The sequence below is a fragment of the Cydia pomonella genome, chromosome 16, assembly GCF_033807575.1.
Source record: "Cydia pomonella isolate Wapato2018A chromosome 16, ilCydPomo1, whole genome shotgun sequence".
Taxonomy (NCBI): Eukaryota; Metazoa; Arthropoda; class Insecta; order Lepidoptera; family Tortricidae; genus Cydia; species Cydia pomonella.
Window position 1 is genome coordinate 2,077,378 of NC_084718.1, and position 13,456 is coordinate 2,090,833.

Genomic DNA, 13,456 nt, shown 5'->3' on the forward strand with positions numbered 1-13,456 from the left:
GCCAGGGTGTAAGGACTATTTGAGAGTTGATGGAATCTAAAATGAACTGGGCTATTGGGTGAAAGCGATGGACTAAATAATAAGTGATAAGTCTATGGGATAAAAAACCGGACGCCTGCCTAACAAAACGGTGTTCAATTTTATTTCCGACAGACGGGGACTCGCCCCCACAAGATGGGCCCCTACAAAAAGCGACATCTAGGATGGCTCAAGGGCAACACCGGTGTGAGCGGCTCAGGGGTGTCGAGATTTTCACTTCCACCCCTGGAGCTTATAGTTCTAACGACTCCACTGTGGCCGGCCGGCTAAGGCAAGCCAGAGGCAGAGAATCCTGTCCTTGCGGGTAACAGAACTCCCCAGGAGCACTCGGGTACATGAGGTCGCTACTCCCCAACAGCTCGCCTCAAGCTGCCCTGCGTTGACTGATTGCACTGGTAAAACCAGCGGGCGATGGGGTCGTCACATCCCTACGCCTACTTATTATTATATCTCCTTGGATTTCACGGGCCTATAAATCCCGGTCTTTTGATAGGCTTGCATGGGGATATAGATCCAACACGTAGAGGCCTCTTGGAGAGCTTTAATGTCATGTAGAACGCCTGCTGGAACCCGTTCACGGGCGCAACAATAGACACCCATGAACCGGTCGCAGCATGCATTGGGACTATTGTAGTAAAAGTGAACAGTATAACGGTCTATGGATTGAAGTTTGGGAGGACAATGAGACTGGGTCTATACTCTACGAGGTGGTAGAGGTATCAAATCAATATTTGGCTTTCATTTAATATGTTATTTACGTTAGCAGATGACTGTTCGGTAAATGTATTTCTTAGAAAACAAATATTGCAAGATTTGAGTAGGTACTGTAAATATTAGAAATATCCCTAAATCTCTTGCTTTTGACCAAACTCTGCTGTTTTTCTTATTAGTTCTAGTTTACAAGCTTTTTTAAGTAAAAATAAAGGATATTATTTACGATTCTTGTTTTACTTTCCTATATAAAAGTAATTCGTGTAGTTTATTCTGCTTTTGACTACCTGTGGCACCATTACATAACAAAAACTTAACTAAAATTGAGTAAATACAGAAACAACACGTATTTGATACCGGAAGGAGTTTGTTGTCTTGATTTTTATTCATTACATCCTACATAGAGGTCAAATGCTACAAAAAAGCAAAAAAATCGATTGACAAACCCTCAAGAAACAAATGAACGAAATCATATGGTCGCCGAGTCATTCAGTGCTCATCTCATACTGAAAGGATCATGATTAGAAACGATCTACACAAAAAATATATAGCTAGGAAATAAGAAACTCAGACACTGCCACAGATCATATCAATCATTGGTTAATACGTAAGAATAAAATAAAATATAAAACTGCCGATTGACAGGCGTAAGTAACTGATAAGTGGATTTTAAAAATATGTTCTGATTTGCGAAGAAACCCCGTGAACGGACAACAGCTTATTGATACGGTAAGTGCCTAGTAAATTACTTTTATTTAGCACGCTACATAAAAATATTCTTAAGTAAATTTAAGGAATTATATTACTGCAGTTGTTACAATATCTAAAAAGCACAGTACAAGTTGCAAAAGAAATAATAACGCACACTTTTTGGTCAAAATTTGTATGAAAAATCGCCGGAAATTTTATTCAAATTTTTTCAGCGGACACCAACTCGATTCTGCATAGCAACTGGTCTTATGTCATGTACCAGGAAAAGATACACTAAATACTAAAATACTGCCTAAATCATTACATTTTTTTACAAAAGGAAATGGGAATTTCATTTATTTTAGGCAAAAAAATGTTAAGATTTTGCAAGCTAAATGATTGTGGTTTATGCAATAGTGTCTTTTCCAAATGGAAATGATTAAAATGGCGTTCTATTTGTGTTATCCAATTGCTGAATTACGTATCGTGAAACCGCAAATTTAACCATAAACTAGGCACTTCCTTGAGATAATTTCCTCTAGACTAAATCAACCGGTAAATATCTCAAAACATTGTCTTGTTTTCCAATATTTTATGAAGTAATATCTGGCTGACCTACATATTGCCGACCTTCGCCTTACTATCAACGTATAAGGATACCATATGCCAATATAAATAAATAAATAAATATTATAGGACATTATTACACAAATTGACTAAGTCCCACAGTAAGCTCAATAAGGCTTGTGTTGAGGGTACTTAGACAACGATATATATAATATATAAATATTTATAAATACTTAAATACATAGAAAACACCCATGACTCAGGAACAAATATCCATGCTCATCACACGAATAAATGCCCTTACCAGGATTTGAACCCGGGATCATCGGCTTCATAGGCAGGGTCACTATCCACGAGGCCAGACCGGTCGTCAAAATAAATCAATCAATATATACCTTCGTATCATGATAATATAATATTCGGGGATTCTTCAATTTAGGCTTAATATTTAATAAATGGTCTTAATAAGTGGTCTCGTAGTTGGGGCAATGTTCAAAAGTATTACCACCAATTTATAAAGAAAAACTTTAGAAGAGGCAATTTTTTAACCGTTCTCAAGTGAGAAGATATTCATGTAATCGGTGACTACGTGATTACTTATATAATACAATCTAAGCTGGTCTGATGATGAATACCGAAGGTGCACACACCTTCTTCATTGAGACCCAACCGGTCTCAATAAATAAATGTTTTTGTTATTAATATTATATTATGACAATTTTACACCAATCGACCGCGTCCCACAATAAACTCAAAGGCTTGTGTTGTGGGTAATGAAGTACAAAAGACAATAGTTACATAGTTTAATGGTGGAAATACTCGTTATTTTTACTTACTAAGAACCTTTAAACATATCCCAATTTACGACCGTTTCAGTAACCTGCGATCCCAAATGCAAGAGTATGGTGGGTCAAACAAAACTGACCACCGAGAGGGTGAGCGCGGACATCAAGATTTTCATCACTCCGTGATGCAGAAAGGCAACTATGGTGAGTGCTCATAAAGTGGTCATAAGGAGTATGAACTCACGGCAAGAACAATAGCTAGCAACTATTTCCAGCCCAAGAAACTTAGATGAAAATGTAGATCCTGCTCAAAGAATAATATAAATATACAAGACCACTAAGCCAGCCCACAAGAATAGCTTCTAAAGAATATTCTTGCCCGCGAAGAAAACATTCTGCTACCCGCTTCTTAATACAGTAACTTTATACATCAGCATTTGCGTCAAATCTGGTAGTTCTGACTATTAGGTCTACAGAGACAATTCTAGTCTCATATTGTAGAGAATGTAGTCTATTTACTTTTAAAATTACCTTAGAATCAAAAGCTAGTCCTTTAGGGTTATAATCGCCCATATCTGAAAAATGCTCGAAAATTTCGCGGTTATTTAGATTTTTGACAAAGTTGCGTTCGGCGCTCGAGGTCTCAAACTGGGATTATTTATTGGGCCAACGTAAGACAAGATAATAGTACATTACGATACAAGTGCGAAAAATAGGAAATTCGAAACGAGTGGCGATAAATTAAAACACGACCGAAGGGAGTGTTTTAAATCGACACGAGTTGCGAATTACCTATTCGCACATGTATCGTACAACGTTTTACAGTACATATGGCCCTTTAAATGTTCGACACAGTAACGTAATATGCTACTTCTCGCACTAGTGCTATAAAGTAGCCCCATATGTACTGTAAAATACATTTTTTTGTGATAGTCACAATCAAGTACGAACATGTACAGGCAACAAAAACAGACGAACAGAACATAAACAAGTCTGCAAAAAATCAGAACTATTTTCAGGTCAAGGTTACTGGATTTTATCTCGTGAATCGCCATTTTATATCTCTTTGCTATATAGCTTTTATGAATAATTAGCTAACTTCATTAATTAATTTAAAATTCACAAAGGAGGTAAAGGAGGAAATGCGAATCCACATTTACTAGTTGATGCCTTTGCGTGTGTTGACTTTTAACAGCAATTCATCAGCACGTTCGAAACACACTAACAAAACGATTCTGACCTGCGGCTTTTCTGTCAACAAGAGAATTAAAAAATAATCATTGTAGTAATCAACATAGGGTTAATGTTGATTACAAGTCAAGCCCAAAGCACCTGGCACTTAAGTTTATGACGTATATTCACTTTTTTGCCCCAATAGTGTTGGCGTGCCTGTGGCATTTTCAGATTCGTCAAAATGGCGCTGTAACTATGATAATTCGCGTGATTGCACTGGGGTCCACACACAATGTCAGTGGAAGAGGTGATCAGGGTGCCTAGCCAATGTGACAATCGCTTGCACTACGGCAACGAAACGCTTTGTTTCTCTATCGCTGTTCCATATTAGTGCCACATGGCAGACATTTGCGTTACGTTCGCCACGGAGCGTAAAAGATTGACATAGGTACCCACTGAGATTTGTAAACCCCAAAAGATTATAGTTTTACTAACAATGCATATTGTTAAATATCATAGCTGCTGAACGAGACCTTATCATACTGAAAATATTTTTATCATACTGCTGAGGGAGGTATTTCAAGCAGGTTTCGCTGAAAAAATAGCAAAGAAGTCCTTTGGATAAGAGCGCTGGTGGCCTAGCGGTAAGAGCATGCGATTTGCAATCCGGAGGTCGCGGGTTCAAACCCCGGCTCGTACCAATGAGTTTTTCGGATCTTATGTACGGAATATCATTTGATATTTACCAGTCGCTTTTCGGTGACGGAAAACATCGTGAGGAAACCGGACTAATCCCAATAAGGCCTAGTTTACCCTCTGGGTTGACAGGTCAGATGGCAGTCACTTTCGTAAATACTAGTGCCTACGCCAACTCTTGGGATTAGTTGCCAAGCGGACTCCAGGCTTCCATGAGCCGCGGCAAAATGCCGAGCAGCGCGAGGAGGAAGAGGTCGTATGAACTAAGATAATAAGTCCAATATTTTCTTAAACAAGCTATAAACAAGGGTTACTGTATGATGCTAAATGTGTTTTAGCGTGTAGATTGAGAGTTCTCTTTAACACATTTGTCCATATCTCCCTTATTGCACAATGTACTATAGTGGGGATTATAAAAACGCATCAGACCTATTTATGATGTTAGTAAAGTTTATAAAATATTTTTTCAGGGTGCTCCAACAAAGAAATATCTGATTCTAACATGGCAACGTACTGCCGAGTGGCGACCGGCATCTACGAAGCAACGGCGGCTGACCAGCAGTACCAACAGAGGTTGCCTTATACTGTTCTAGCTTGACAATTAGCATCCCTTGAATAAAAAGCGTGCACGTTGGAGAGTCTAACACCTTGTAGCTTAAATCAAAAACATGACTCGATATTGTCTCTTCACGCCAATAAGCTGCTGCTGACCGCCCTCTTTTTTTATACTACTTCGGTCGCAAACAAGCATACGGCCCGCCTGGTAAGAAGTCTCCGTAGCCTATGTACGCCTGCAACTCCAGAGGAGTTACATACGCTTTGCCGACCCTAACACCCCGCACCCTCTGCTCTGGCAACCTTACTCACCGGCAGGAACACAACACTATGAGTAGGGTGTAGCGTTATTTGGCTGCGGTTTTCTGTAAGGTGGAGGAAGCTGGGGAAGTATCCCCAGTTGGGTTCTACTCTAGATCTGGAATGACATCAGCTGTGCTGTGCCCTACCACACAAAACGAGATGGCATTCACAATGCCCATACCTCTCTTTTGGACGTAGTTTAAGGGCGTACCCGGGTCCAAACACACTACAGTATACGGGCGCTTACTTGAAGGGTCTGCCACCTATTTTTGACGACCAGTTTGGCCTAGTGGGTAGTGACCCTGCCTACGAAGCCGATGGTCCCGGGTTCACATCCTGGTAAGGGCATTTATTCGTGTGATGAACATGGATATTTGTTCCTGAGTCATGGGTGTTTTCTATGTATTTAAGTATTTATAAATATTTATATATTATATATATCATTGTCTAAGTACCCTCAACACAAGCCTTATTGAGCTTACTGTGGGACTTAGTCAATTTGTGTAATAATGTCCTATATGTCCTATAATATTGACCCTCGTAAGTCGGAAAGTGAGGCACTTGTGCTGCCATCTACAGTTCACGCAAGCTCTTTAAATTTATTCTAATGCGCATAATCTTTGCAGATACAACAACCCGTCGGCTCCAACTTTTAGTTCGCCTCCCAACTCCCCACTGGTGGGCTTAGTCTTTGATCCATCTTCGCCCAACTACAAGATGGACCGTAATTCTCACACAGATAGACGCTCACACAGCACTTGGTCTCTGTCGTACCAAGAACCCATAGGAACAGGCGCTAAGAAGAAAATTGTCAAGAGCCAGGATAAGAGACAAGTCTACAGCGCCGATCCCCGTTATCATGAGAGGTATAAAGACAGTAGTACCGAGACGGACCGACAAAAGAACAAAGATAGAAACCTTACATCGGAATCGACCTCGAGCCTCGATTTCTTCGTCGAAGGCGAACGTATGGTGTCAGAACTATGCAACATGCCTGACTCTAACGCAAGAGCTGATACCAATAATCAAAAATCATTTCAAGACGAGGACAAGAACAAACCTTCCGGATCATCCGACGTCCTTCTTACCGCTCTAGACAAAATCATAATTCACGATCAGATCCCAAACCAGATTGTGCAACTTGCTATTGAAGCTTGCACTGACGCTGAAAATATAGCCATTGCACATCATAACAGACCTTGCTTCAAAAATATACATTCGATTTGTGCAAAAACTAGATCCAATGTACAAAAACCGGATAGTGCCGTAGCCAACTTACACTCACAGGGCATACCGTGGGTCATCAAAAACTTTATATTCTCTTTCGTCAGAATTCTAGACGGCTGGAAAGGTGTTAAAGAACTTCTAAGTGAGAAACATGATACATTTTCTAGAATTGAAAACAAATATTACAGCCCTAATATACGTGAATGTTTCGTACAATGGCAGGCGGTTACCAAAGAGATGTTGACGCATATTTATAAGACCTATAAGTGTCTAGATCACGGTTTTACTATGGAGCAAAAGAGTTTTACTCACAATTACTACGCTACAAACTCTGCGGCCCCGCGCCATCAGAACCAGAGCAAGTTTCAGACGGTGAAACCACACGTTAGTACCTCAAGACCCGTCAACGCCTCTCCTCAACCGTTCAACGCAGTCCAACCGCCGTGGGTGCAGAACCAAAATCATTCAACCTCTCAGACTTTTAACGAAGGTCCGTGGCCGGTCAGAGCTGGAGTTGCCTTCAAGAAATTCCCTGTGGTGCCACCTCCGAACTCTCATAATTTTTATCCTCTGAATGAACAGGGTGATATGGATGCATATCTAAAAGGCCCGTACAAGTGCGACCCTTGCAGCTTTCGGGAAGCAAAACCTCGCCAATCTTGGACTATTACCAACATGCCTGACTTCCGAGCCTTAGAAAACATGTGCCATGCCGAGCAGAGAGAATTATACAACCAAATGAAACACAAAATGGATGCAGAGCTCGGTAAAGCTCCCGGTCAGCCAGTCATGAGCGGCATGTTGTTCGATCAGATGCAACGTCGAGACATGGAACTAAAAGCGAAAATGATACCTTTAAGTCATGTCGAGAAAACCTTAATACCAAACATAGCGCCCTCTGTCGAGATGCGAGGTCGGTACGTTCAGAAAAACAACAGCTGCGGTGACACAAAGGAAGAGGCTGATTTTTTTGCGGCGTGGGGTCAGATGGTCCAAAAAGAACCTAGCGATTTTATAACTCATCACTCGCACAACGTTCAAGTCCCGTCGAACGTTGTGACGATTCCAAATAATATCTCTGGCCCCGTGCAATTCATTGATCCTGAAAATGATGAGTATCACGAAATGTCGAAAGTTTATATGAAACCCGGAAGTTACAAAGTGCCTATAAAGCCAGCGGATCCTACGTCACCTTTTATGCAAGGATCGAGTCAAGAAGCATCGTTTGACAACCCTTTAGTGGAGGAGATGGCTTTAAAGATGAAGGTACCCTTTCCACCTGTTACGTTGGCACCACAGCCAAAGTACAACCTCGAAGCTTGGCCGTGCTTGATGCCGAGGCGTGGTGATGATATTTTAACAGACGAGCACAAGCTAATGTCGAGACCCGCGATGTCTGGCCTGGATATTAGAAACGCCGAACCCTTGGAAATCCTAACTATGATGACGTCTGATCGCGCCTGGGAAGCAGCTAAACAATCAGCTCCCAAGCTTGTAGACTTCATCCATGAAGGATCCAAGTCGGATACTGCGAGGTTGTACGATGCTTTAGGGTTGAGTGCTAACGACGATCTCTCCAATGATTTAAAACAAGTTAAATTCACAATAGAAAACAGTGACTCCTGGGCCGCTAGGATGGGACCTCACAAATTCATTTCGCAGGACGCGCATAGTTTGTGGGAGAGCTCTTCAGCAAACCAAGACCAATCAGTTCTGAGTAATGATTCTAGCAAGTGTCTTGATTCGGAGCCGAAATCTCTTGAATCCGACGAGGTTTCTATTCCAGAGAAGAAACAAGAGTCGAAAGAAACTCGTTTAAATTATGATCAAACTGGAAACTATGTTAGAGGAGAGAATCAAAAGAAACCATCGAAACCCAAGGTGGCTGCTTCCGGGATGTGGTACCACCCCAAAAAGAAGAAGCCATTGCCCGCTGCTACTGTCAAAAAGTTTGAGGCGTTGCTTGGGAACCTGGCTCAACTGAACGAGGCAACTTTCATCCAGCATGACATGGACATAAAAGTGGTAAGTTTTTTGAAAATTTATCCTTAAGATCAATATTGATAGTGCCATCGATGAATCCACGCCCTATTTTGTCTGCCGTAATTGCTCAAATTCAAGACCGATAGTGGTGCTCAGACAGACGCTTATCTACCGATAAAAATTGTTTAGATTTTAGAACAGTAAACTTCTCAATAATTAGGCATCTTTACTATTTTCAATTATTTATTACAAACTACCTAAACCTAGGAAAAGTTGTAATTGTGTTTATTCAATTCTCACCAATGATTTATTTTCAGGCCCCCAGATTCTATGAGGTAGTGAAGTATCCGATGTGCCTGCACGATATCTCTACGAAGCTCAAGAATTCTTCATACACGGAGCATGAGCAAGTGGTTCAGGACTTCAGGCGTATTTTCAACAACGTTCGTCTCTACCTAAAGGTAACTATTCACTCTTCATTCAGAAAATCTTATATCTTATGAAAACACATTTAGTTCTATTTGGGTTTATTTATAATAATAGTAGTTTCAACTACAGATTTTATTTTTTTATTAATTTTATTGCAAACACGTTTACACGACATTACAGTTGTAACTAATGCTCCATGAAAGTTAAGTACATTTACAGTATTATAATACACCTATAAGACATCTATAAGATAATGTTTTATAGAAAATTTGTCATAAAAATTAAAGGAATATTCCATTTATATAAATTCTTTATTGAAAGTATTGTTCCATTTCCGAATTCAGCGGTTTCAACCTTGAACACTAAGTAGACAATTTATATAGAAGAGGCTACAATAGCACAACATCAATAAAAGAAACCCAAACATTCGTTATCTTTATTTAGGTCTATTAACCCTTAAAAATACTGGAGAGTTTTCACATATCTTCACGATCTTCCAGTCTTACCCAGATGCCGCTATGAAAAAGAATCTGAACAAGACAGCAGCAGAATTTGAAAAATTGCTTAACGAAGAGTTTCAGAACAAATGGGACAGTAAATCCAAGTCTCAGGAAAACACAGAAGTAGACGGTAGTAAAAAGGAAGACAAAGAAGACGCTAAAAGTGCAGATAATAAAACGGACTCAAATAAGAAATCAGACTCGAAAACTAGCGATGACAAGAAGTAAGCTTTAAAAGTCATTCGTCTTGTTTATAGTTGGTGTCATCCACGATGATGCGCAAGTTTGTCAAAATTAAATCTAATCTTTAATTTAATGACAATATGAGTCAAGGCCCCCGTCGTGAACGACACGATCTGTAACTTTGATTTCGCGTAGCAGAATTTCATATTTTATTACAAGCAAATTTTTGTATGAATCGTTTGTTTTAACTATTTATTTATTTTTATTTACATGCCCCGTACCTACTCCATATATGTGGATGATTAGCTTGAACATAAGATGCATCTAGTCATTATAAATAGAGATTTGTTTATTGTAAATGTCAGTGAAGTAATCTGAGCTTATGGTAAGAATATCATTGTAATGTGTAAGTTTTTCGAACGGACTTTATTCCCTTCGGGGCAAAACTAGAACTGTTGTTTTCTCTTCTCTTACTTTGTATTTTAGTTTTCTACTTGCCTATGTTATTAGTTTCTCCATTGTTTGTTATAATTATTCCAATACTGTTGAATTATCTACTTTCTGATCAGCAAATTCGTGTTGTAAAGAAATTTGCGGGAAATTTTTCATTTCTGAATAGGTTAATCGTCAGTAATTAGCAAATTTCCTCTTTTAAAGTTCCTTGTAAAGTTTATGACCTAATTGTTAATTTTGTAAAATATTATTTTGACATACACCATGTGATTTACGTTATATTTGTTGAAGAAATCTAGTAATAACTATCCCTAAACTTCCAACCCAACCACGACAGCATATTGAGGATGTATTGGTCTTTTTTTCGTGTCCGTCACTCTTTGAAGTCACTAAAGAGGGACGAACGTAAAGTCAGCTCTAACCAGATTATCTCGCAAGATTGTGTTTATGTCTGACATATAGCATTCCCTTACTAGCAAGTAAGTAAGTATGTAAGTGCGAGCAGAACAAATGCCTTACGTCAGACATAATCATAATCATGAACGTGGGGTTCTAAACTATAGATATTAGTAATTTTTATACCACTCTATCTGTGATGTATATTTAGGTAAAAGTTGATGATGAATTTGAATCGTTTTCACGATTGTTTCCTAGTTGTACGAATTCCTTGCGTGTATATAGAGTAGATAGCCTTAAAATTTCACAGGAAAGCTTTAAAAAGTGAGCACATTTACGTTAAAATAAAAATATAACAGTACCTACTAATTACCTAGCTATTATTAACAAAAACCTAGAACTAGATAACTCCTTAATTTTAAAGTCTGTCCAGTCATAGACGTCACTAAAACATTTCTGCGGTATATTTTTACCCAAATTTTGAATTACGCGCGTTTCATTGACGGCTATGGTTATTCAGACAATTCTTTCTACCAGTACTTATTCATATTTTTTGTCTGTGCAATTCTGAATGTTACATTTTCACAAGCTTGTCGCGAGAGTAATTTAAACAACTTACATACTTAATGTTTAGATAAGATCTTGAAGGCGAAAACGCTTTTAAATTATTACTAGCTAGTTAAATATAATTGCTGACAAAGTTTGCTGTAAACAGCGTACACTAGTACCATTTTTTCATTGTTAAAGTATTTTATTAACAATTTTAGATTCCATTTTACCTGCCATAGACTAAGTATAGTGACGTCACGATTGACGATTTTTGGCGCGAATTGGCTTCAACTTTGGCTGCGTTCATAAATTCCAAATTTTAAATTGGACTATGGGTGACGATCGAGTTAATTTTAAGTATTCATTAAGTTGTGATTTTATTTATTATTTAACTTATGTACCTAAAATTATGGCAAGGAACACCTATGGTAATAAACAAGTAATTTTGGTTATACATTGTTTTATTCAATCTGCGAACCGTAAACTAAGCAAAATGGAACGCTAGCGTACCAAATGATTTGTTTCGACTAATTAAGAGCTTGGTTTTTGACACGCGTTTGTAACTTTGTACGTGGAATACGTGGAGCGTTACACAAGGACAAATGGTAAAAAAAGCGGCCAAGTGCGAGTCGGACTCGCCCATGAAGGGTTCCGTACCATTTATGACGTATAAAAAAAAACTACTTACTAGATCTCGTTCAAACCAATTTTCGGTGGAAGTTTGTATGGTAATCCTAGTGAGTATTATATTCTTTGATGGTAATGTACATCATATATTTTTTTTAGTTTTATCATTCTCTTATTTTAGAAGTTACAGGGGGGGGGGACTCACATTTTGCCACTTTGGAAGTGTCTCTCGCGCAAACTTTAGTTTAGAAAAAAATTATATTAGAAACCTCAATATCATTTTTAAAGACCTATCCATAGATACCCCACACGTATGGGTTTGATAAAAAAATTGAGTATGGGGAACCCCCAAAATTTATTGCTTTTTTTTCTATTTTTGTGTGAAAATACTAATGCGGTTCACAGAATACATCTACTTACCAAGTTTGAACAGTATACCTCTTATAGTTTCGGAAAAAAGTGGCTGTGACATAAACGGACAGATAGACGGACATGACGAATCCTTAAGGGTTCCGTTTTTTGTCATTTGGCTACGGAACCCTAAAAACTACCCGTGGACCCCCTGTGGGAAAAAGCAGTGGGACCACGGTTAAAACGCGAGCAAGGCAACGAAATATGCCTTAAAACACCTTCACAGTCCAGTGTCTCATTATTAATTGTTCTAGCCTTCAAACAGTGAAACAGCAGCATTCAGAAAATATACATATTGATACCGTGCGTACGGTATCGTCTTGGCTCGTCTCAATAGTTTTTTGTCAAGTTCTTAAATTCGCCCCGTTCTGCTTTCGTCACCCATTCTTCATTCGTCACTTTCGTGAGTCGTCCATATCATCTCTGGTAATCTTTGTTGTTTGTCTATTTCTTATTCTGGGTCATTTCGGTATTCGTCAACATCGTCTTTGGGCATGTTCAATGTTAGTCTATGTTGTTTTTAGACTCACTCGTTATTTGTCCTGTCTAAGTTGGTATTTTTCTTATTTCGCCTCTTTTGGAATTTATATATTTCTTTGTTGGACACATTCTCTATAAGAGTCAGACCAAGCTAAGTTGGCAACGATTTTGATAGCCTAGCCTGTGCGAGTGTTAAGTAAACATCATAATTTCATAGAAATTTGACATTTAAAATAACACTTGCACTGTCTGAGCTGTCAAAATTGCTGCCAAGTGCCAACTTATCTTGGTCGGACTCTAATCTCGTTCGATATGTATCAGGAAATGAAGACATGACGTTTCTTGTTTATGGCTACCTACATTACCTCTTGCTCTAGGCTAGGAAAAGACAAACAAAAAATATGACCAAAGATGACAAAGACCAGTGAAAGTGACGAATGCAGAATGAGATGAATTAATAACTTGTCAAAAACCGAATAGGACCAACAACGAATTTACGAATAACGATTGAGTCTGAATTACTGAAAACAACATAGACAAACATCGAACATGCCTAAAGAAGATGTTGACGAATACCGAAATGAGCCGGAATAAGAAATAGCCGACCCACGAAAGTGACGAATGAAGAATGGGTGACGAAAGCAGAACGGGACGAATTTAAGAACTTGACAAAAAACGATTGAGACGAGCCAAGACGAT

General features: G+C 38.8%; 1 protein-coding gene across 2 annotated transcripts; it reads left to right on the plus strand.

Annotated features, from left to right (window-relative positions):
* Window positions 1–1,265: 1,265 nt before the first annotated feature.
* On the plus strand, window positions 1,266–11,691 carry LOC133526320 (uncharacterized). 2 transcript variants are annotated; one of them, XM_061862875.1, is made up of 6 exons: window positions 1,266–1,479; window positions 2,884–2,996; window positions 5,132–5,234; window positions 6,146–8,771; window positions 9,047–9,190; window positions 9,659–11,691. In XM_061862875.1, the coding sequence occupies exons 2-6, from the start codon at window positions 2,900–2,902 to the stop codon at window positions 9,884–9,886; spliced, it is 3,198 nt and encodes a 1,065-aa protein (XP_061718859.1). In that variant the 5' UTR covers window positions 1,266–1,479; window positions 2,884–2,899; the 3' UTR covers window positions 9,887–11,691. The 2 variants fall into 2 exon arrangements, with proteins under 2 accessions (XP_061718859.1, XP_061718860.1); XM_061862876.1 differs by lacking the exon at window positions 1,266–1,479 and adding an exon at window positions 1,582–1,995.
* The last annotated feature ends 1,765 nt before the right edge of the window (window positions 11,692–13,456 follow it).